Source organism: Rosa chinensis, chromosome 7 (genome assembly GCF_002994745.2).
Source record: "Rosa chinensis cultivar Old Blush chromosome 7, RchiOBHm-V2, whole genome shotgun sequence".
In the NCBI taxonomy this organism is placed as follows: Eukaryota; Viridiplantae; Streptophyta; class Magnoliopsida; order Rosales; family Rosaceae; genus Rosa; species Rosa chinensis.
The window spans coordinates 53,097,701-53,121,472 of NC_037094.1; the positions used below are offsets into that span (position 1 = coordinate 53,097,701).

The following is a 23,772-nucleotide window of genomic DNA, read 5'->3' on the forward strand; positions in this document are numbered from 1 at the left end:
TGTATTTGTATATTGATGGAGAGAAGAGGAGAATAAAATATTACATCGTGAAGAACTTATAATATACCTATTCGACTTGCCCTACAGGATATGGAGCTCCCAAGTTGAGGTATTGAGCTATGTCTACATGGAATCTGCTATAACATGAGCTGTACTTCTTGTTTTTGAGAGAACTTGATGTCTCAGTACATTATAACAAGTAAATGGGGGTGTTATAGAATTCTGTTCTGTTGTATGCATGGAATGAATACTCTGTGATCGGATCCAAACTTATTAGCGGTTGCAGAAATCAGAATTAATTGCAGTATCTGTAGTTATTTTGGATTTCATTTATTGAAGGCATGGTAAAGTGGAAGTGGCATTTACATGCAGCTTGCCAGGAAATTTATGGTGTTAATTTTTTAACACAATCATATAACTCACATAGAAGTTCCTTTCTCTTAGCAAATAACTCATCTTAAAGATATACAAAACCTCCAACCTTCAGTTTTGTCTGTCGGAAAAACTGAATTATGAACAGGAGATATTAAGTTCAACTGTGCAAGGTAGAAGGCTTGTGCCAAACTCATGGATGATGAAACTTATATCAGTAATGGAAATTTCTGATTGTGGTGGACTGCCTTTCTACTGTTTATGATTGAAGCAATTGTTTGTGCTGTTGAAATCTGGTCATCTATGTGTTGAAAATTTGATTACTACCTGAGAACTAATGCATTTCCACTTTAAGGAAACTTGCAGGAAGAGTTGCCACTTCTGGATTCTGTGTTGTAGTCCCGGACTTCATCTACGGAGATCCATTTGTGTATGACAATTACAGGCCTCTAGCAGGCTGGTTAAAAGATATGGAACAGTTCGTTCTTGCTCTTTCATGAATTCCTGGATAATTATTTTTTAATTAAATGCTCAGCTGTAATATTGACGCGTGAATCAGATATTTATAATTTTGGGCTGCACCAAAATTTATTTGTATCGTGCTGCCTGGTTTTCTTGTTTTTCCTTCACACCTAGCATATATTGTTGCATATTTTAGTTATAGATAATGGTCAAATTGTGATTGCTAAGCATTGATCAGGATAAGGGCTTTACAGATGCAAAATTAGCGATTGACGCTCTGACAGACAAAGGTTTTTCTGCAACTCCTGCTGCAGGCTTCTATTGGAGTGGTGAGTGTAGTTGATATTCTTTTTATACAGATTTTCTTCTCCCCTTTCTCTTGTTTTGTTAACTTCCAGTTTTTTCATCATCATTTCCACTATTTATCCTATTGTCAACCAGATACCTAGTTCCACGTGTAGTTTCCCCTAGTTTAATTCTTCAGCAACATAAATGAGGAATCTACAAATATAGCAGCTGACTGAACTAGAAACTCTTATGTTTTTCTCAGCCAAGGTCATCACCAAACTTGCGCAGTCCGAGTCCATCCAAGCTGCCGTGCTGTAACATCCTTCATTTATTTCGGTGGATAAGCAATTTTATTCTCTTATTTCTTAACTATAGGTTGATAGCTCTGTGAAGATATCTCCAAAAGTTGCACATGGTTGGGCTGTGTGATACGATGTTGAAATGAAGTAGCTGCCTGCAATATATGACGAGTTGCAGTGCTTTGCTAAGCATGTAAAGTAATTATCTCCTTCTTGATCATTCTGTTTCTGGTGAGAACAATATGGATTCTTCAATGGTATAATAGTTCTTGGAACTCTGATCCAATTCAAAGTCTTGATATATTAAGTATGACTAGAAGTAGAAAGGCTGCCCGCGCTTTGCTGCGGGATTGATAATAGGGATTTACTATTATCAATGAATTAGTAGAAGTATGTAATGGGAAGAGCAATTATTATATATTGGTGGAGATTGTTCAGAAAATTAACTGTTCGTATACAAAAGAATATCGTTGATTTCATAACATTACATAGCATAATTTTCATTACGCACGAAATCAAACTTTGGTGTGAGAACTTTTTGATGGATGGCTACAATCTGTCATCAGGGCTGCAATTCAATCAATTACTTCCATAAGTAAATGCATAATAAAGTTGTATTAAGTTTGAATCAAAATCATCAAAATGAGGATAATGTGAAATAGGTAAACAAAATAATATTTGTGTTGAAGACAAAATAATATTTGTGTTGAAGACAAAATAATATTTGACGAACACTGCTTATATGAACAACAGGGTTTTGCTCCAAGTTCAGGCAAAATAATAACGGGGACACAGTTAGAAACACTTTAGTGCATTTAGGCAGAAATTAAAATATGCATGCACATTAGAAAAGATGATTGATATGAAACCTGGGAGAGAAGCAGAGTCAATACTTGAACTGCAACAAAACTAAAATCAGAATCTCACCTTCTATCAGGCTGGTAGTGGCCGATGGTAAAGGGTATCTTCCTTTCACGAAGCTCTTTCATAGCAATCTATGCAATTCAAAACTCGAGAAGATTACACTTGCGTAGAATATGGAAACAACATTTACATTATAATGCAGTAAAAAATGACAATTGGACCTCTCACATGTTTCTTTAACTCAAAAGAAACACATAATCCTATACACACACAATAATTTCTTTCAGCTAGAAAACAGAAGCCACCAGAAGAAAAAAGAGTGTTACATATAAACTACAAAGCACATCATATGATCTCTTTTTCAATTTTAAAAACTGCCTTTGATAGAAAGAGATCGACAATAGTTAACAAAACATAAGATGTTAACTTGTTCTCTACATACAATCAGAAATGTTTGTATATTGCTGCGATAATTTACTATTTGTTTTAAGTCTACACCATAGTATTAGTAGATGCTCTCATGTGCCATCAAGAAAATGCACATACTCATAACACACCATTTCTGGTCTTGATGGGATTCTTCACTTTCACATGATACTCGAATTTGAGGAGTATAAACTAAACAATAAATGAGAAGCCAAAATAGAATCTCTTGTTGGTGGTAGCGATAGTAAAGCAGCAAAATAACATATCCAAAAGGAGCTGCAAGATTTAAATTGACATTATGGTATTTAACCAAAAGCAGTAAATTTCAGTATTGGAAGGGTGAAAACTCATTGTATGCATTTACAAAGGGATAAAGCAGATAAGGGAACAACAGAAACAATAATCGTGGGCATCCAGAATAGGCATAGGAGAATCTTATACCTCAAGTGGGTCAGCCTCACCCTCCACCTCAACCATCACAGAGGCACTGATGCTGGTCATCCAAAAATTAGATTTGGTAAAGGGTTGGCCAAAACCAATCAATATAATTTCATACTAATAAAAGTTTAAAGAATACCTATAAATTTTGATGTTTTGGGAGGCCGTTCTACTGGTATCTTGCATCTCCAGCAAGATCATCATTGTTATCCATATCCTCCTCCTCTGCATTTTCCTGACCATTGATATGCACTGGAGGGTAGTAAATATGTTGGTGAGAAAATGCAGAATGTGTTGTTATCAATAAATACAGCTGCTTTGTAAAGTTTGTGTATCTCAGATGGCAGTTTTCCTAATTACCAATATCAGAAGATAAATAAAGTAATACTATGACCTTTTTTGAAAGAGAAAGGTAAAGGAAGGTAGTTGTGCTTCTTAAAATGGAAGCGGATATTGATAATTAGGAAAGAGATTGATAGTACATCACCATTACATATTGCTATTTAGACTCTTTGGTGAAAGAGATTGAACACATATATTGATATATATTTCAGAAAGAAGAACATCACATGCATCCACAAAAGGCAGCAAATTAAAGAGGTATATAAAACATTCAAACCTACCGATTAGAACTTTGGGGCTGTAGTCAAAACCCAGACCCCTCTCACACTTCTTTCCTTCTCTGTGTGCCTCTCTGATCAGTCTCTTTCTTGAATATCACCTCTATCTCCCACTCTCTCTTTTCGTGCGAAGCAAAGAACAAATGCCGGGTCTCTGGATCATTCATGAACTCTCTCAAGATTGCTCTCTCTCTTCGTGGAGCAATGAGCAATGAAAAAGAGCCACATCCAGTCCTCATCGGGGTAGTCAGGTAAAAGCCAGCGAGAATGTAGGGGTAAAAATGTCACTATCATTCAACAGATCTCGTATCCTCTTTGCAGCAGCAGCGTCCCTACATGATGCATCTTGTTGCTGCTTCTTAATTGTATTAAAATGCTTATCTCCGTCTTTCTCCTTCGAAGTGGCTGGTTGCAGACTGCCTTTCCTCAAGTAATACCGCTCAACCTCTTTCACTCTTTTCTCAAGCTGCAAATCCACCACAAACTAATCAATCCAAGAAATGCAAAACAGTATAATTGAAGAATAAATCATAAAGACAACTGTTTAGATAGAGATAATAGCTGACAAAAAAAGCAACAGCAGCTATAATCAATGCGAAACCCATTGGAGTAGCACAGCATATAACAACAAACAGATTAGATAACAAAACCAGTACTGATATATGTCCTATAAAAGCCAATATTAAAGGTCAGTAAATAATCCAACTCAAATTAATAGCTATTATCAATGATAAAAACCAATGCTTCAGAGTTCTCATTTGGACTTATCCTCCACCTTCTCTGACGCTTGAGCTTCAGGGGTTTCTGAGTTCATTATTATTTGTTTCTTTGTCGAAGCAAATTGCAGGCGTATCTGGAAGGAAGATAAAAAAGAAAAAGCATATGAATACATTTCAAGAAATATTCATATGACAGTACAGTACCCCTTAAGTCTCTTTTACCAAATTTTCCAAGCCACCTATAGCTCACTTTGTTTTTCAATATAATTCCAAGTAAGGTTAAATGATTAGAGTATACACCTCCAGTTCTAAACTCACTTTTACTTTCTCACACCCCAGAAAAACACACACAAATTGACAATTTGATTTTCCTAAGATCAAACTCTCGAGAACGAAAATCGAAAGGTCAAACCTTCGAGAACCTCTGTTGGGCTAACATGTGCAATAGCTGTGTTAGAAGGCAACATCATCATCCAAGCATTGTCCCGGCAAGACTTGAAGCAGCCTACACCTTCTGCTTAAACAAAAACCATGAACCAAATCAATAGACAGATAGCAATTAGCAAACCATAACTGCAACATATAAAATTTCCATAAAAATGTTTTCTCAAGATAGCAGTCAAGAAAAAAAAATCAACCCAAATAAATTAATGAGAGCTATAAAGATCATGGGGTACCTGGACTTCTGGACGTGAGATTATACAAATCCCTCGGCATGATCTAACAAATTTGAGGAGCTGGTGTTGCCAAGAATCCTCAGGTGCAGGTAACCAACCTTAATTCTTGTCAGAGAAAAACATGGAAATTGTTAGCAAAATCAATATTCCGTTTAATCAATACCTCCGAGCCCAAATCCTAAATCAATCACACAGGACGATTTGCACTGATTTTGAAGAAATCAATTAGATACCTCTTAAAATGAAGAAGATCGCCATCTCCAGAAAGCTGGAGCTTTGTCTCACTTCGAGGAAGCTCAATAACCTCATGCCGAGTGATCAAATGTAGGTCAGAGACGGAATATTGATTTGAGACAGAAATCAATCCCTTTGCCACAGAAATTAATCCTTGCCGCGTATCAAATCACCCCCAAGCATCAATTTCTTCGATTACAGACGGATATCAATTCCCTCAAATCTCTCTTTACCTCTCGGTGGAGTCAAGTACCATAGACACGACAGCACTGAGCATCACCCCAGATGTCGTAGCAAGAAACAGCATGCACTGTTGAGTCTTTCTCTCAGTTGACATCTGCCTTATCCTATGTCGGCAATAGATAAAGAATAGAAAGATAGCAAGGACAAAATCGTAAATCCGATCACCACCTCAGCTCGGCTCCACTCAATACACCAACGGCTTGATCACAACAGAAAGAAACCAAGGCAGAATCATCGGCTGGGCTGAAGCCGATACAAAACAGACGGCTTATGAATAGTAAGAACAGTAAACCCAACTTTAGGTGGCGTTCGGTAACGTTTTCAAGTCATCTTTTTCATTTTATAAAATGAAAATAGCTTGAAAATGCGTTCGCTGGTCTGTTTTCAAAAATGCAGAAAATAATTTTTGAAAATAATTTTTTATTTTACTTGTAAAACAGGAAAACGACAAATAGACGTTTTCACATTTTCAGTCTCATATTTTAGAAAACACGGAGATATATTTTCCAAAACAAAGAAAAAGAAGAATGTGCTCTCTTCTTCCATATTCTCACGTTGCTATCTTCTTCTCAGGTCTCTCTCATCTCTAGTAGCAATCTTCTCTCGTTTTTGAAAATTGTTTTCGGAATAAGCTACCGGACACATTTTCGGATCTCAAAAATCCAATCTTGTTTTCTCGTTTTTATTTTCAAAATCGATTTTTGAAAAATCATTTTTAAAAACATTACCGGACAAGCCCTTAGTATTTCCTATATAGAATATACTAGCAATGATGCCCGCGCGATGCTGCGGGTACATTGTTGAGGCATTTTAAGACAGCGGTTAGAAACATTGATGCGTTATATAGCTAAAGAGTTCTTTTATAGATTGCAAAATCTTGTATGTTGACCAGATGTGTATTTACAATTTTGCAATTAGGAGAACCTAACCAACTTTAGGTAAAAATGGTTAGATTTGGCCTTAGCATTTCCAAAATGGATTCAAAGGCATAAGACGATATGTGTTTCTGTGAAAAGCGGTTGGTCAAACTTACTACTGCATATTAACTTGCATCCTCGGCGACGGGAAACAGCTCGTTTGGCAACTTATTTGTGCAGCTGCTGCTGGATATCAAAAATAATGATCAATATGAAAGTCAGTTAAAAGTTCAAATGGATATGTAAATAGCTGAATTGAAATGTGAGGCTCATGTATAAGCATGAATGTAGTTTAAGGTTATCATTGTCGTATTGACATCTTAACAGCTCTTTTGTGATTACCATCAAATGTTGCTGAAATCTCATGTTGGGCTTTGTGGACCATGGCAAAGCCTGGCCATGGTATGTGAAGTTGAACGGAAATTATAGAGTCTACATCTCTTATAACTGAAGCCATTTGACTTCTTGCCAGGATAGTTGTTCAATGGGATCCTGATACCATTCTGCATCCTTGGTTCGGTGTATTGCAACAGCATATCGTGTAGACATCCAATGAGCTCTAATTTTGTCACCTGAGGAAGATGCAATAGCAAAACAAAAGGCTGGAGTCAATTTCATTTTTTTTCTTTTTCTTGTCAACAGTCATATTGGAAAAAAAGTAGCATGAGTGTTCAGTCCTTCTAATACAATAAGCAGCAAAGTAATGACTATGCCATATTGCCATTATGAATTGAGTTAAGACAGAGAGAAGTTATGGATCACTGTTTTCCAGAAACCAAATATAAAAAACTTATGGTAGTAAAAAATAAAATTTTCCATGAAGAATAAGACACTAAATGGACAACCTCAGTGAAAAAAGCAAGAAATGAATGTAGCAATGAGCCATGAGCACCTTCTCCAAGCACTTGCTGGAACTTCTATGATCACCATTCTTATGATAGGCATTTGCAAATTAGCTATTATATGTCCTGGTTTAGGATCTTCATTCAAAGATGCTAACAAATACTTCTCTGCAACATTTGCCCTTATATGTACTTATAATGACGCAGGTTCTTTGACCAGAGTATTATGATGATAAAGCAGCACTGAAACCTAAATCATATTTCTTTCAGTTCCTAGGCAGCTAAACAGAGCATAAAGGAGAATCAGAAATCGGTATTTACCTGAGAGAGGGAGTTTTTAGTTTGGAGAGACTTCCATCGCCTGCAAAACTCCGCTCTTCGTTTGCCTGCAAAAACAAAAATATGAAAACCCTTTCAATAACCTATCGAAATCAATAAAATCTCAATTTCAATCAAAATCAAAATCGAAACCAACTCCCTAGTTTTAGATATGTCAATAATCCTAAACCAAAGAAGTCAATTCTTCTATATCTAATTCAAAAAAGCACATAGGCTACCACAGGGAACAAAGTTTGAGTCATCTATGTAGAGAGATGAAAATAGATGATTTGGTAAACGAAATCAACTGATTCCGTGAAAATGAAATCTTACCCAGTTTTCGGTGATGTTGATTGTAATGAATAAGCCTGATATCGCCTAACAATAGAGGTTGACCTTGGTGGAGGCTTGTCGAACTGAAAAGCAGCTGGAGATGTCGGTTTTATACTGAGGCATTCAGGGCAAAAGTGTAATCCCAAAGTGAATCCCTTTTGAATACTGTTTGTTTCTAATCCAGAATCATCTCCATCTTTCATTTTGTCTGGAGTCTTTCTCATTTTGTCTGGAGTGTTTCATATTACTTCTTTCGTTAATTTTCAAATGAGATGGAACCGGAAACAAATTGCAACCATAACTGGAGAGATGTACTGGGTCTCTTCTCAATTGCTTCCGTTGACTAATTGCAATACAAAATTATCAAAAATTAGAATAATTATTTATTTATTTGATAATCAATTGTGTCACATGAAACTTGTGTCAGTTATTCATATTTTGAACATCTGTCATAAACATGTAAAATATGTACACATTTAATATTTGTAGCAACTCATGTTATTCATTAGTTCAGAGCATAATTCGGTTTTTGTGAATAAACGATTGAAATATATAAAACTTTAGTTTGATATAAAAATTTCAAATCAATAGATGAATTCTCTGTTTTTCTCTTTTGTTTCTATTTATAGATTTTGTAATACATCTTTATAAACTATATTTTTAGTATATTTATTTGATACATCATTGTCATTGTTTATTAAAATTTTCAATCCATTTCTTGATGTAACTCTTGAAAGTGCAACGTATAATTGTGCATGAGTAAAAATAGGTTCTGGTAAATATATGCCAACTTGATTCAGCGATTGACCTTGGCTCTTGTTAATAGTCATAGCATAACATGGTTTTACTGGAAATTGTCGTCTTTTAAAAGTAAATGGCCATTTATTTTCAGATGCAGTAAGAATAATTCTAGGTATGAAAATTTTTTTACCTATATTGTTTCTTGTTAATATTTTTGCTTCTATTAGTCGATCAAATAGTTTCGTTATTATCAATCTTGTACCATTGCATAAGCCAGACATTTGATTTAAATTTCTCAATAACATGATAGGCATTCCAATTTTTAAAATTAATTCATGTGATGGTAATCCGTTAAATTCAAGTGTATTCAAAAATTTTATAGGATATACAAGATTGATATTTTCATTATTCCCTGAATTTAATAAGATATTGTCAGCACTTAAATAGGTTGTTTTGTCACCTGGTAATAGATTTATAGCATAATCATTTATATCTCGAACTGTACTATTTCGTGGTGTAACAATTGCACGTTCCCTTAGATAATTAAAGTTATTGTAATTGATGTTAAAATTTGGATAAGTTGCAAGAAAAATTGCTTCTATTGGATTTATATCATTTGGAATTTCAACCCAAGATGCATCTTTATCATTTTCATCATTAATTGAACATATGTGACCTTCTCCAATTTCCAATAACCAATTTGCAAAAGTTGAAATATTTATTTTCTCCTCATCAGTTAAATTTTTTTTCGATAATCTCATATTTTCTATTAAATGAAATATTTTGAATGATGACCAAAGGTATGAACTATTTAACGAAGCTTCAATTATTTGTTCTTTAGTTCCTCCTGTAATAACTGGTAGAATTTTTCTAAAATCCCCACCCAATAATATAGGTTTACCGCCAAATGGTTTGTCAATCTGCATATTATTTGGATCTGATAGAATGTCACGTAAAGATTTATCTAATGCTTCGAAACAATATTTATTACACATTGGAGCTTCATCCCAAATAATTAACTCTGTTTTATCAATTAATTTTGCAAGATGAGTGCCTTTTTTTATCGGACATATTGATAAATTATTCACTACTAAAGGTATTTTAAACCGAGAATGAGCAGTTCTTCCGTTTGGTAATAATAACGAAGCAATTCCAGATGAGGCAACTGCTAAAATTATTTTTCCTTCAAATCTTAATTTATTTATTATTGTATGCCATAAAAATGTTTTGCCAGTTCCTCCATAGCCATGAACAAAAAAGGTATTACATGTTTTGTCTTCGATTGCTTTAATAACCTCATCATATATAATTCTTTGGCATGTGTTTAGCTGAGCTACTAAATTTTGATGTTGACGTTTTAATTCAAGGCAATCGTAATCTAATTCTTCTCTTAAAAGTCTATTATTTAACTCAAATATTTTGCTTGTATCAGGCAATGGTAGTTGATGATCTTTTAATGAACTTGATGATCGATTAAATATTTGTTCTAATTCAAATAATAATTTATTTTTTAATTCTGATTCAGGTAAGATTAAATTTGGATTTCCAATTTCTATTCTCGCTTTGTGCAATAAATCATCACACATATTTACCCAATATGAATCTAATAAGGTTTCAGGATTTGCCACATCACAAAATAAGACAATTGTAACAAATAGTTGACGGATTTCAGAAGTTGTTGCAGCGTGTAAAGAATTTTCTAATGCTTCAATCCACTCTTTATCATCACCTAATAAACCCAAAACTCGGCAAGCTTCTTGATAAGAAGAATATGTACTACCATTAATTGTCTTTATTGAATCAAAACTGTGACAACCTTTTTTAATATTTAATAACATTCTCATATAATATAATTCTCCTAATGTGGGAGGTACATGTGCTATTCGACCAATAGTTTGACATTTTTTTCTTGGTATCCAACATTTGTTACGATTATCCCATACAAACTTATTTGGAAATTCTGTATACGTTAATTCAGATGCTCCTGGATAAGTTGTATTTGCTTTAAACCATCAGGTTAGCGTTGTATCTTCTATACTTTTACGTTTTATTATTGATTCAGTTGATTCATATTCATTAAAAATAATATTTTGTTCTAAAGGCATATGAATATCTAAATGCTGAACAGCAGGAAGTCAGGAATGAATTGGATATTCAAACAATCTCCATACAGATTCGTGAGGAGTTAAATAACGACAATTAAGATAAGTAGTAATTTCATCATTTAGATTTCCATGTAACAAAATTCGAGCTCGATCTGGACCTTTATTAATATATTTAAATAAATATTTAATTAACATAGATTGAGAACATGATTCAACATTAATATGAGCATTATATCTTAATAATAAATCTGAATTATAAGGCACAACGAAATTATTTCCTATATGAACGCCATTTTTTTCTACAAATTTTGTATCATCATCACGACGTCTATATATTGGAGGAGTATTTGTTTCGAATATGGTATTTGTATTGTAAGATTTTGAAAAAAATTTTGAACACTTTCCATCTCGCATTCAAGGAGATTTTAAATTTAAATGACCGCAAGGTCCATGAATCATAAATTGACTAACAATTTCAAAAAGTTCTGGATTAGCATTTTTATCTGGTAATTCTGCTGAAATAATAGAATCAATATCAGCTGCTGTATAACATTTGTAAGGTTTTTTTAACCAAAACAACATATGAGCATGTGGAAGTCCTCTTTTTTGGAACTCTATTGTATGAACATCTGCTTCGATTTCTCCAAAAGGTTCTCCAGATTTAATATAAGCAATCATATCTTGTAATTTTATTTTAAAAATTATTGAAATTATATCAAGCCTATCTTCGACTTTATATTTGGGTTTGGTTTGAAAATATCTTTGAAATTCTATCCATTTAACATTGCAAGTAAAAGTTATAAACAAATCAGGATTACCGTATTGTCTACATATTGTCATAGCGTCTTGATAATTGTTAATCATATTTCTAGGACTTCCAGTATGAGAACTTGGTAAAATAATTTTTTGTCCTAAATCAGAAGCTTTATTAATTCCAGCTGCAGATGCAGTATAAATATTGTTGTAAATTTTACTACGTAAATTCTTTTGATTTTTTTCTAATCCAATCTAAACGATCTTCTTCGACTGTTGCATAAGAATCAACCAAAAATTGTTGAAATAATCTTCCACCTTTTAATAAAGTACTGAATTCATTATTTCTGTCTTGAATTTGATATGTAATATATGCTTGTAATTTGTTGCATCGGCAAATCTGGTTTATATCCATCTTCACCATATGGAAAAAGTATTGGATATTGCAATGACATATATTTTGGATGTATTTTAGAAATCCGTTGTAAACATCCATTATTGGACTCAATAATTATATCTTTATTTGAATTATGCTCTCCAATATCACCAACAATTAAACCACCAATTTCATCAGTTGTCGGTATTTCATATTGTTTACTATCATTAGGTTGACGATCAAGCATAGTCATATTCACTGTAGGTATATGATGACTTTCTAATTTATCTTTCATTGTGCGAAATTCTTTGACTAATTCATTAGTTTCATTGAACATTTCAATAAGTCTTTCTACAATATTTGGTTTGATATTTTCATTAACATGAGTAGGATCAATTGCATTAATATGATTTGATACATCATTTTTTGTATCATATACATATAACTGAGCATATTTAGGAGATTCTCCATCAGAAGGTAGTATAGAGCCCATCAAATGATGCACTTGACCACTAATCTTAAAAACATAAGGGTCTGATCCAGTATTTATTTTGCAATCAATTGTTGCTCCCATTGAAGTAAAAGAAAACATTGAATTATAAACTCTGATATTTTCTCTGAAAATCCTGCTTTCTGAGCCATTATTTGGATCTAATAAATTTTCAAGATAGGTTGGTGTTGGTTTTGGTTGCTCAAGTTTGATTTGACCTTTTTTGCAACAATTCGTATAAATAAGTGGTGCATTTAAAGATGATTTTTTAAGAGCTTCTCCAGGCCAGAAATTTGCATGACAATAATCACATGTATAAATGTTATCACCTGAGTCTTCATATGTCACAGCAGATCCTGCAGTCAAAAGTTTTCTTTCTGTTAAATAATTTCTATGATTATCATTGTTTTTCAAAGACAACAGATAAAGAATTTCAGAGAAATAACCTTGTTTTCTTTTTTGATATAAGGCCTGGCCAAATGAATGTGAGCATTCACCTATATCCAACATTTCAAAATTGTTAGCTCCACTGTTAAACAAAGCTACAATTATGTCATCATTAGTTGAGAAAAAAAAATAAATAAACCTCTGGTATCATCCGTTTGCAGAAATAGCGAATGATCATTTGTAGATTCGGAATTGGACAAAGTTTGGCTCTCTTTTGACGCTGCTGGTCCAAAAGCTATAAGTAAAATGTACATAATGTTACCGATCTTGAAGTTAGAAAGTGAAAATAGATTTTGCTAAAATCGTTTGTCCAGATTAGTATTTCCTAAAGTCTGAACTCACCTTTTCTCCACCTTTCTGATCTAATCTGATGACCTTCGTCCAAACCGGAAAATATACTTTCAGATTCAGCTGCGGTTATGCTAGAATCCTGAGCATCACAGATTTCTTGAATTTCCCCTTAAGCAGTCTCTACCGGCATAACTGTATTAAAAAACATAACCCAATTAATGTTTTAAATGTTTATACTTTATATTTAAGTGCCATTAGAACAGGTAATCAGAACAAACTATTTTGTTCAATCAACTTTAAGTAAGCATAACCATACTTAAAACTTTGGCATTCACAAAGATAATTTTTTTACTGCAACCCAAGTCTTGATTCATTCCAAGAAATTGTCAAGCTCTTTTATATAACACTAATATATTATCTTACTTCTAATTAGTTTAACACAATAAAAGAGATTTTTTTTTTCATATTTGTGAATAAAAAAAAGTACATAAAATGGATAAAGATTGCGTACTGGATTATCAAGTAAAAATAATATAACTCAGCACCCTAAAAATAAGTGTGCAATGATTAAGTATAAACATTTATTGTCGTATAAACATATTACAACAGTTAACTCCTAATTTACATATATCAGCAACTTGATTCATACATCAATCCATTATTCTTTATATTAACTAAGTGAACTAATAACAGCAAAGAACATTGCTTTTTTCTCCAACTAAATAAAGCACCATCAACACACTGAAAAGAAGCCGAACATTCTAACCATAAATGATACTATACTCAAAACCTTACAACCACTACTTTGCAAAAAAATCAGTACTCCGGAGTGCACTAAGTGTTTCTTCGCCTCAACCAAAAATCTCTCTCTCATTCAACTCTAAACACTTTTTAACATTAATGAGTGAGAAGAAAGATAAAGAATGGAAGCTTAAAAATATACCCAAACTGTGATAAACTTCAAGATATAAACTTACAAAAACAAACAAATTCTTAAATCAAAACTCAGTGACAATGTAGTGATCTAACATAACAGTTTCACAAAACCGTTTACCAAGCAGAACATAATAGAGAGTAAGATCTCATTGATATGAATAGCCAATATTCATTTCACATATAATATAACAAAAGCATCAAAAGATCAAAATATGTACCTTCTAGACCCATAAATGGATCTTCATTTAGAGTTGCACCAACATTTTGGTCGTTAGCTCTCCATTGTTTGTCAGAATGTTCAATTCCAGTGACATTCTCACATACATTTGATGCTTCAGCAATTTGAGGATCAAACACTATAACCATATATCAAACAATATCAATTAGTATTGGTATAAATTTCTAAACAAACAATGATTTTTGGCAAGACTATTTATATATATCACTGTTTCAAAGAACATAAAATATAGGATTAATTTCAGTTTACCCCCCTGAGGTTTGGGGGTGTCATCATTTCACCCCCTCTACTTTTAATTTTGAATTTTTACCCCCTAAACTTTCCAATTTCAATCAACCGTGTCCAATTTCTCCTATTCCGTCTAAAGTCAACGTTAACTTTGACTTTTGAGGGGTAAAATGGTCTTTTCAAGATAAAAAATATATAAAAAAATAAAAAAATAATTTTTTTTCTGTTTTTTTTTTTCTTCTGTTTCTTCGTTTTTTTTTTTCTTTCTATTTCTTCATTTTTTTTTTGTCTTCAACCTATACACCAAAAGTTATAATAGGTTTATAAAAACAAAAAAAATACTCTAGGTGGTTGAAAGCCGCTTGCTGGTCTATGATATTTGTGATATATCTCCGATAAAGTGAAGAATTTTAAGATATATCCCCAATAAAGTGAAGAAATATCTATAAAAAATAATTTTACACTTTATCTAGAAATAAATATCTGTAAAAAATGATTTTACACACTCGCTGGTCTACGATATTTGTGATATATCTCTGATAAAGTGAAGAAATATCTGTAAAAAATAATTTTACACTATCTGTAAATAAATATCTGTAAAAAATGATTTTACACAGATATTTCTTCACTTTATTGGGGATATACAGATATTTACAGATAAATTGTAAAATCATTTTTACAGATATTGGTTCACTTTATTGGGGATATATCCTAAATTTTTTCACTTTATTGGAGATATATCACAAATATCGTAGACCAAAAATGAATTTACACAGATATTTCTTCACTTTATTGGGAATATACTGATATTTATTTACAAATAAAGTGTAAATAATTTTTTACAGATATTTCTTCACTTTATTAGGGAATCCTAAAATTCTTCATTTTATCAGAGATATATCACAAATATCGTAGACCAGCGAGTGTGTAAAATTATTTTTTTACAGATATTTATTTCTAGATAAAGTGTAAAATTATTTTTTACAGATATTTCTTCACTTTATTAGGGATATATCCTAAAATTCTTCACTTTATCGGAGTTATATCACAAATATCGTAGACCAGCAAGCGGCTTTCAACCACCTAGAATATTTTTTTGTTTTTATAAACCTATTATAACTTTTGGTGTATAGGTTGAAGACAAAAAAAAATGAAGAAATAGAAAAAAAAAAAAAAAAAAAAAAAAGAAACAGAAAAAAAAATATTTTTTATTTTTTTATATATTTTTTTATCTTGAAAAGACCATTTTACCCCTCAAAAGTCAAAGTTAACGTTGACTTTGGACGGAATAAGAGAAATTGGACACGGTTGATTGAAATTGGAAAGTTTAGGGGGTAAAAATTCAAAATTGAAAGTAGAGGGGGTGAAATGATGACACCCCCAAACCTCAGGGGGGTAAACTGAAATTAATCCTAAAATATACTTACTCGTTTTCCATCTCTCTGAGTTAATTCGATCATATTCATCTCCACCAAAAAAAACATGATTACGTGTAGTTCTCCTAGTTCTCCTTTGCTCAATTGTGTCTTTACTTTCATTACTTCCAGTAGCACACTGTATTAACTATGATGCACGGAAACGCGAAAATGCTCGCGTTTCCCGTTTCGGAAGCGGAAACGGGTCGGAAACGGGTTGGAAACGCCCGGAAACGGCCGGAAACGCGTATCCTAATTTGGAAACGGTTTGGAAACGTCTGTATCCAATGTGGAAACGCCAGAATGTAAATAAATAGGAAACGTGGGGTAAAAATGACTTTTTACTTGGAAAAATTGAAAAAAAAAAAAAAAAAAAAAAAAAGGAATCTAGATCGCGACCTCTCTCTCGTCTCTTTCTGTTGTTCCGCTCGGAGGAGACCAACGCGACCTCTCTCTCGTCTATTTCAGTCGTTCCTCTTCTGCTCGGAGGAGACCCAGACGCCAGACCCAGTTCGGACTTCAGACTGACGTTCCTCTTCTGCTCGGAGAAGACCCAAACGCCAGACCCAGTTCGTACTTCAGATCGACGTTCCTCTTCTACTCGGAGGAGACCCAGACGCCCAGTCTTCAGACCGACGTTCCTCTTCTGCTCGGAGGAGACGCAGACCCAGTTCTGTCGGTCGGTCGTTCTTCTGCTCGGGTCGCTCATTCCTCTTCCTGCTTCGGGTTTCTTCTGCTTCGGGTCGTTCCTCTTCTCGATCGATCTATTTAAAAATTAAAAGCAATATTTCTTTATTGTTTTGGCTGAGAATGAGGATTAGAATACAGTATAATTTTTTTTCTAATTATATATATATATATATTTAATTGCCGTTTCCTTCACGTTTCCGTTTCCTATTACATTTAAGATTTGCCGTTTCCACGTTTCCGATCGTATCGTATCCGGAAACTCGTACCCGTTTCCGTGCTTCTTAGTGTATTAATAATCTTTTTCTTCCCCTCATCATAGTTTCTGACGCCATCACTACATTTAAACCCCAAAATAAAAAAATAAAAAAAAAACAATAAACAATTCATAACATTAGTTTAATTTCAGCTATCAATAAACAAACTAAAAATAACGTATTAATTAACACCTTCTCAAACTTAACAATCTAATAATTTTAACTTTCCTACAAATCAAGAATAAACTGAACATTACCAAAGACGACATGAACCTCACATAGAACCAATGTTGATACTCAACATTATTCTTTAAATTTGATGAACAACATTAGCTAAACATTCATACCTGAATCCACAGTACTTCCAAATTTGAATAGCACACTATCCCTAATATCTGCAGAGCATAAACAAAGCAACCGTTTATTACAATGTCTAAATAGAGCATCTGCTTATAATCAAATATAACATGATATAGCCTTATTAAAATAACCACTTTGATTCAAAAACAATTATCGAATTTAAACTAAAAAAAACACTCATTACATTACCAGAAGTCACACACCTGAATTACAATAGGACAACGAACAAACACCCAATATCAGAATCAGGAACAGTGGCAAAAGAACAATACAAATGCTCTTTTGCATAAAACCTACAGAATCAAAACAATAAAATCGGTATGATTTCGAAACAGGAAAATATATGCAAAATAAAGTGTCAACATCAACAAAAATCATGAAAATTAACCATATACATGCAATTAAAACTAAATGAGTGTTTTGCTCTTTTGAAGCCCTAATAATTACCTGATGCTTTTAAAAAGTTTACTGACCATTAAAAGAATGACCATTAAAAGAATAATGCAATTTTTTTGTGCCGCAGCATCGCGCGGCTGGGTTTTCTAGTAACATACTAAAGATGATTAAAGAAGAAAGAAGGAAACGGCAAAAACCAATCACAAAACAGCAATTATGCCCCTCACAGGCTCACTGTCACACCCCGAATTTTGAAATAATGATTCAAATCCGGAACATGACTAATAACAATACAAAAACGTTCTGAATTTTTTTCTCTCAGAAACGACCACTAATTACACCTCTTGAGATTACATAAACCAAATCCTCAAGCTACTTATTACAGCACACTCTCACCAAATCAAATTGTAAAACTCAAATGAGTATAATTCTCCTCACAAAACAATTGCTGTAAATCTATTACTAAAACTCTAAACCGCACGATCACTGCCCTGATTCTCCTAACCTGTGAGATTACCCGCTACACAATTTGAATAGTGTACCGGGATTGCAACAACACCAAACCCGGTAAGCTTTTTGCAAAGCTCGTGAGTAAACAAGAAAGAACTGTTGATTTATTTAATTACAATTATTATAACTCAAGTAAACAATCAACAAATATTGCAGCATTAATATGTGAAATAACATTTAAAGCAACACATGCTTGATTCTCTTTTTACTAACACCTTCACATACTCAAAATTTATCATGGATAGATATTTGATCAATTCAGCATAACACCTTCACATATTCAAAATATATCATGGATAGATATTTGATCAATTCAGCATAACACCTTCACATATTCAAAATATATCATGGATAGATATTTGATCAATTCAGCATAACACCTTCACATATTCAAAATATATCATGGATAGATATTTGATCAATTCAGTCTTTTTAGTGAATTTTCAGATTAACTGGTAACAAATCATAAATCCACGTGTTAGGGTCCAACGTACTATACCCAAAACACGGGAAAACCAGGTTGACTGGTAACAAATCATAAATCCACATGCTAGGGTCCAACGTACTATACCAAAGCATGGGACAGCCATCAGCATACCAAGGACACTACCAAAGTATGTATACTCAAAGTAAGCAACCTTCCTAGGAGTATAATAGTGCACTATCTGTAGGGACTAGGGCCCAAGGCTAACTTCTCATAACACAACACACTTTTACCAGTAATTCACTTAAGCACGGGGTAGTAGATAACACCCGGCTTCACAATTGTACTTCTCAGACATAACCAATTTCTCAACATACAATCTTTATAAGTTTTAGATTGTATAAATGTGTATAAATGTATATGTACACCCATATAAAGAGACATATTATTTCAAGACAAATCTTTACTTCTCAAAATAATTTCCACATATTCATAATTGGCCATATAAAATAGCTTTCACATCACATGATCAACATTTCATTATCCAATCAATTCTCAATCATTTCATCATACCAATCACACATCAATCAACATATATATTTCACGTAAATATATATATATATACTTAATTATCCGCTCAGGAATGACCACTAATACCAACTATAGTTCAAGTATAAAAACCGTGAAATTCATTTGTATAATAAAATCATTTTACTTACCTATGGACCGTAGTTGATCAAGTCCATATGATTTAAAACAAATATTTATTCCATAAATATTTTCACACAATTACGACAAAATAAAGTAATTAAATTTATTCGGTTCGTAATATGAACCACGTGAGGTTTACTCACCTCTAATCCTGCTGCGTCTTCTTATAATTCGAATAAGAATCATAATTCGTCCGCCAAATCAAACCGTCAAACACCTAATCAAATGCGATCATAACTTAGCCAAAAACTCAAAGAAAATTAAATAAACGACGAGCTAATAGTCGGATCGAATTTATACGACCATCCGACGGTCAGATTGAATTTATACCACATTTATACAGCGATCCAACAGTCAGATCTAATTTATACAGCAATCCAACAGTCAGATCAAATTTATAAAGTGATCCAACGGTCAGATCGAATTTATAAAGTGATCCAACGGTCAGATTGAATTTATACCGCATTTATACAGCGATCCAACAGTCAGATCTAATTTATACAGCAATCCAACAGTCAGATCAAATTTATAAAGTGATCCAACGGTCAGATCGAATTTATAAAGTGATCCAACGGTCAGATTGAATTTATACCGCATTTATACAGCGATCCAACAGTCAGATCTTCGCCTACGACCTCACAAGGTCATCAGAGTAGTCATACGACCAACGCATTAAAATTTGAAGTAAAACCGATGGTCTGATCTTCGAAATTAATAATTAAAACTCACTCCACTCACAATAAATTTCCTCACAACATCAATTTCCACCCATCATTATTTGTCAAAATCGTCAAAACTAAACATTCCAAAAATCATCAATTCCATAAATGTTAGTCAACTACTCAACCCTTCTTAAAACATTTCCACAATGGTCACCAAATTGGCCCTTACTAACTTTACATAGACATAACACCATCGAAACATATTTAAGGTCGTTACCTGCACAGCTTTGATAACATTCTGTCCAATTCCAAGCGCACCCGTTCGAGTCCTTTCCAAATCCTTTCTTTGGTTGCCTCGGCTTAACGTCCTTGACCAAAATCTCTATGACATGCTACCTCTTGTAGTCTTATGCTCTACACCATTCCCTAAAAACTCAACTCGCAACAATGACCAGAAGTTGCCCTTCCTCTTCATAATCCAAACGTTTCCAACATCCAATTGTCAATCATCAACTTAATTCATCTCTAACAGACATTTCCTCTAGCTGTGCTCGTATTTCATTATTCTCACTCATAACCAACTCCAAGCTTCAATCTTCCTCTCTAACTCAGCCTTCAACTACGAGTGCTCATCCCTGCAACATTTACATACCACATCCAATCATACAAAAACCCAGAAACGTCAAAAGCATCTCCCCTCACTTTTACGAGTAACAAACACAACCAGGAACCCGAAATGATTTCAATGTTAACCAAACTCAATCTCACCAAATTTCAATGTTTATCCCAACTGATCCAAAGGACCCAACGTTAATAATCTCCATGGAATTCAACCAACTCACCAAAGGAAGCTTCGGGTCAACTTACTGGAACCGTTTGACGATGCCGGCGAGGTCCTCAGCGGTGTGTCAAGCGCGTGCAGCATCTCTGGTGTAACCGGAGATTGAAACCAGAGGGTCCTCATGGTCGGTGATGCCCTGATTCCGATTAGGGAGGTCGTTGAGTTGGTTTCAAGCTGGAAGCCGGAGATCGAAGGTATGTGAATCAGTTGGGGCCACGGCTCCGACGATGCTTCTGCAGTGTTGTTCATCATCGATCGGCGACGATGATAGATGGGATGAAGTACTCACTGCCAGCTGAACTGAGCGGTGATGGCTGTGTGTTGCAGAGATGACCGGAGGAAGCTTTGGCTAGAAAACACGGCGGTGGAGCTGTGTTGATCGCAAGTGGAACTAACGGTGGTGTATGGTGATGATCTTGGTTAGGCTCTGCTCGGATTTGGGAACTGGTTCGAGTGATTGTGGCGATGACAAGGGATGGTGGCCGGAGGTCAAAATCTCCACTGGTAGGAGAGCAAACAGAGGAAAAGGGGAAAATGGCTGGACCGGAGCGAAAGAGAAAAGAGAAGGAATAATTGTCCTTAAAGAAAAGAAAACAGAAATTAAATTAAAAGAAATCCTATTTAAAAAAAGAAATTCTAAATTTTCAAATAATCGTAACTTAATCATGCGGACTCCGAATATTGCATTCCACATATGCACGCGATCGTATCGACGAGCTCTACAACTTTCATGAAGGAAGTTTTCCCAAATTCTGTACGTACAAAAAGTCAATTTCGCGCGCCCCTAATTAACTTACAATTTCGAAATAAAATCGATCGAATTAATTTCACCATTCCTCCAAGCTTCGTACAATCACCCATGACCACGAAATCATTTTAAATGTCCTCGATAAATAATTTGAATTTTCGGGGCATTACACTCACAACACTAACATCACTAAAACCATCCCCTTCAAAACATGATAAATACTTGAGACTGACAAAATCACTTGTAACCACCACCCAAAATTTCCCCTTCTTCTTGAAATCAAAACCCAAAATTCTTAAACAATAAAAAATCACAACTCCACCTTGTAATTTTTTCAATCAACCGTCCAGAATCCAAACTGCAGGACAAACAAAACACCCAAAACATCAAAACCCATATCATCAGTCAAAAGCCAAAGTTTTGAAATCACTCAAAATCAGAGCCTCACCTTGAACCTTTTCGAATCGATCACTCAAATCCCAAACTCGAGCACAAACAATACCGCTAAAACATCAAAACCCATATCAATTCAAAGGCAACCATAACCAAAAAGTCAATGAAAACCCAAAAACATAGAAATCAATAAAACAATACCTTCAGTCTGTGTGCCTCTCCGATTAGAAATTTGGGGCTGTAGTCAAAACCCAGATCCCTCTCCCACTTCTTTCTCTGTGTCCATCTCCGATCAGTCTCGGGATGAAGAGCAACTAACGTCGTGCTGAGATGATGAGATGAATTCTTTATCTTTCCTGAATTTCACCTCTCTCTCACTCTCTCTCTCTCTCTCAATCACTAATTCTATGGATTGTTCTTGAACTCTCTCAGGGTTGTGCTACAGAAGACGTACAGCTGTCGAGGTAGAAAGCGAGAGACAGAAAATATCTAGAGCTTTTTAACTCAGACTGAATGGCAGGGATGTAACTTAAGGGGAAAAGGGAGGGCAAAGACGTCATTCCATTGTTACATGAATAGTGATGAATAGGGATGAACAGTGGATCCACATTTAGTATATGTAGAATGATACTCTGCTTAAGGCAGAAAGGCTCGGTTTCTGAGCCATATCCAGCCCGGGCTATATCTTTGTTTGTTTGTTTTTTATTTTTTTTATTTTTATTGAGAATAACGTAGCAAGCCACCTCAATTACGTTAGTGTATTAGTAACACACGCACTAAGTCAGTATTCGGACCGAGATCCACAACAATATTTCAATAAAGCCAGACTAATCTCCCGCTGTAGGTATACAAATCCGAAGGCCTCTAAAACTTGTTGGCCACAAACTGGTAGGAGTTGAGACTCGGACTCTAAACATGGGAGTTCATTCTAGATAGCTCAACCAATCTTACTATACCATTTAGTTAAGTTGTGTGTAACCTTCTGTTTTATTTATTTATTTATTTTTATTAATGAATAATAAGGAGGAGACTCTGGAGTCTGTATAATAAATTATTTTTCCAATATTTTTAGAGGTCGTGACCACTTACCCAATTTAAGCTTAAATATTGCCCACTTGCTTCACTAAAAGTTTTTTAATCTCATTCATCCAATTTAAACATCAATGACAGTTTTGGCCTCATTTTAATTAACAAACTACTCTCTCTCTCTCTCTCTCTCTCTCTCTCTCTCTCTCTCTCTCTCTCTCTCTCTCTCTCTCTCTCTCTCTCTCTCTCTCTCTCTCTCCTCCAACACCAACTGTCCAACTTCCTGTCATCACCGCGCCCGACCTCCACCACCAACTTCCGGTCATCACCACTCCTCACCTCCACCACCACGGCGTCCATCAATCTCTGGCGACTCAAACCAGGCCTTTATCACGTTCAGCGATGCCCCGGAAGCAGATTCATGCACCGACAAGCTTGAAGTTCTGGGTTCGTGTTTGAAGAGAGAGAAACAAGATCTCAGTTTTTTCTCTCTCCTTGGTCTAGAGACTTCAATCACTTTTTACGACTTACCACTGCCTTAATCATGCTCACACTCCTCAAACAAGCAAAATTCATTCTCCAGATCATCCGGCAATGGCCAGAAATAAAACCACACGCTAACGCGTCGTCGCTGGCGCCATTTGATTAGTTCCAGTGACGATCACCAGCACCATCCCTTCGATTT

The 23,772-nt window shown here is 34.4% G+C and overlaps 1 protein-coding gene across 13 annotated transcripts; it reads right to left on the reverse strand.

Annotated features, from left to right (window-relative positions):
* Window positions 1-1,816: 1,816 nt before the first annotated feature.
* Window positions 1,817-22,450, reverse strand: LOC112176900 (ATP-dependent DNA helicase pif1). Of its 13 annotated transcripts, none has more exons than XR_005803032.1 (23): window positions 22,263-22,450; window positions 22,117-22,172; window positions 21,991-22,026; window positions 17,580-17,669; window positions 17,364-17,411; window positions 14,410-14,547; window positions 13,307-13,447; window positions 13,104-13,199; window positions 12,964-13,014; window positions 12,847-12,873; window positions 8,053-8,395; window positions 7,723-7,787; window positions 6,902-7,131; window positions 6,676-6,742; window positions 5,399-5,841; window positions 5,166-5,270; window positions 4,901-5,002; window positions 4,545-4,622; window positions 3,773-4,235; window positions 3,289-3,401; window positions 3,153-3,204; window positions 2,349-2,416; window positions 1,817-1,989 (listed from the first exon to the last, which is right to left on the reverse strand). XR_005803032.1 is itself a non-coding variant. In XM_040510428.1 (10 exons), exon 10 carries the CDS (start codon window positions 10,635-10,637, stop codon window positions 8,676-8,678), a length of 1,962 nt encoding a protein of 653 aa, XP_040366362.1. In that variant the 5' UTR covers window positions 10,638-12,873; window positions 12,964-13,014; window positions 13,104-13,199; window positions 13,307-13,447; window positions 14,410-14,547; window positions 17,364-17,411; window positions 17,580-17,669; window positions 21,991-22,026; window positions 22,117-22,172; window positions 22,263-22,450; the 3' UTR covers window positions 8,411-8,675. The 13 variants fall into 13 exon arrangements, 11 of the variants coding, with proteins under 11 accessions (XP_040366362.1, XP_040366363.1, XP_040366368.1 ...); XR_005803031.1 differs by having other exon boundaries at window positions 6,676-6,745; XM_040510428.1 differs by lacking the exons at window positions 1,817-1,989; window positions 2,349-2,416; window positions 3,153-3,204; ... (8 more) ...; window positions 7,723-7,787; window positions 8,053-8,395 and having other exon boundaries at window positions 8,411-12,873.
* Between the last annotated feature and the right edge of the window lie 1,322 nt (window positions 22,451-23,772).

Coding starts and splice junctions, on each gene's coding strand:
- LOC112176900 (XM_040510430.1), bottom strand. CDS start 10,637: ATGAGAATGTTATTAAATATTAAAAAAGGTTGTCACAGTTTTGATTCA.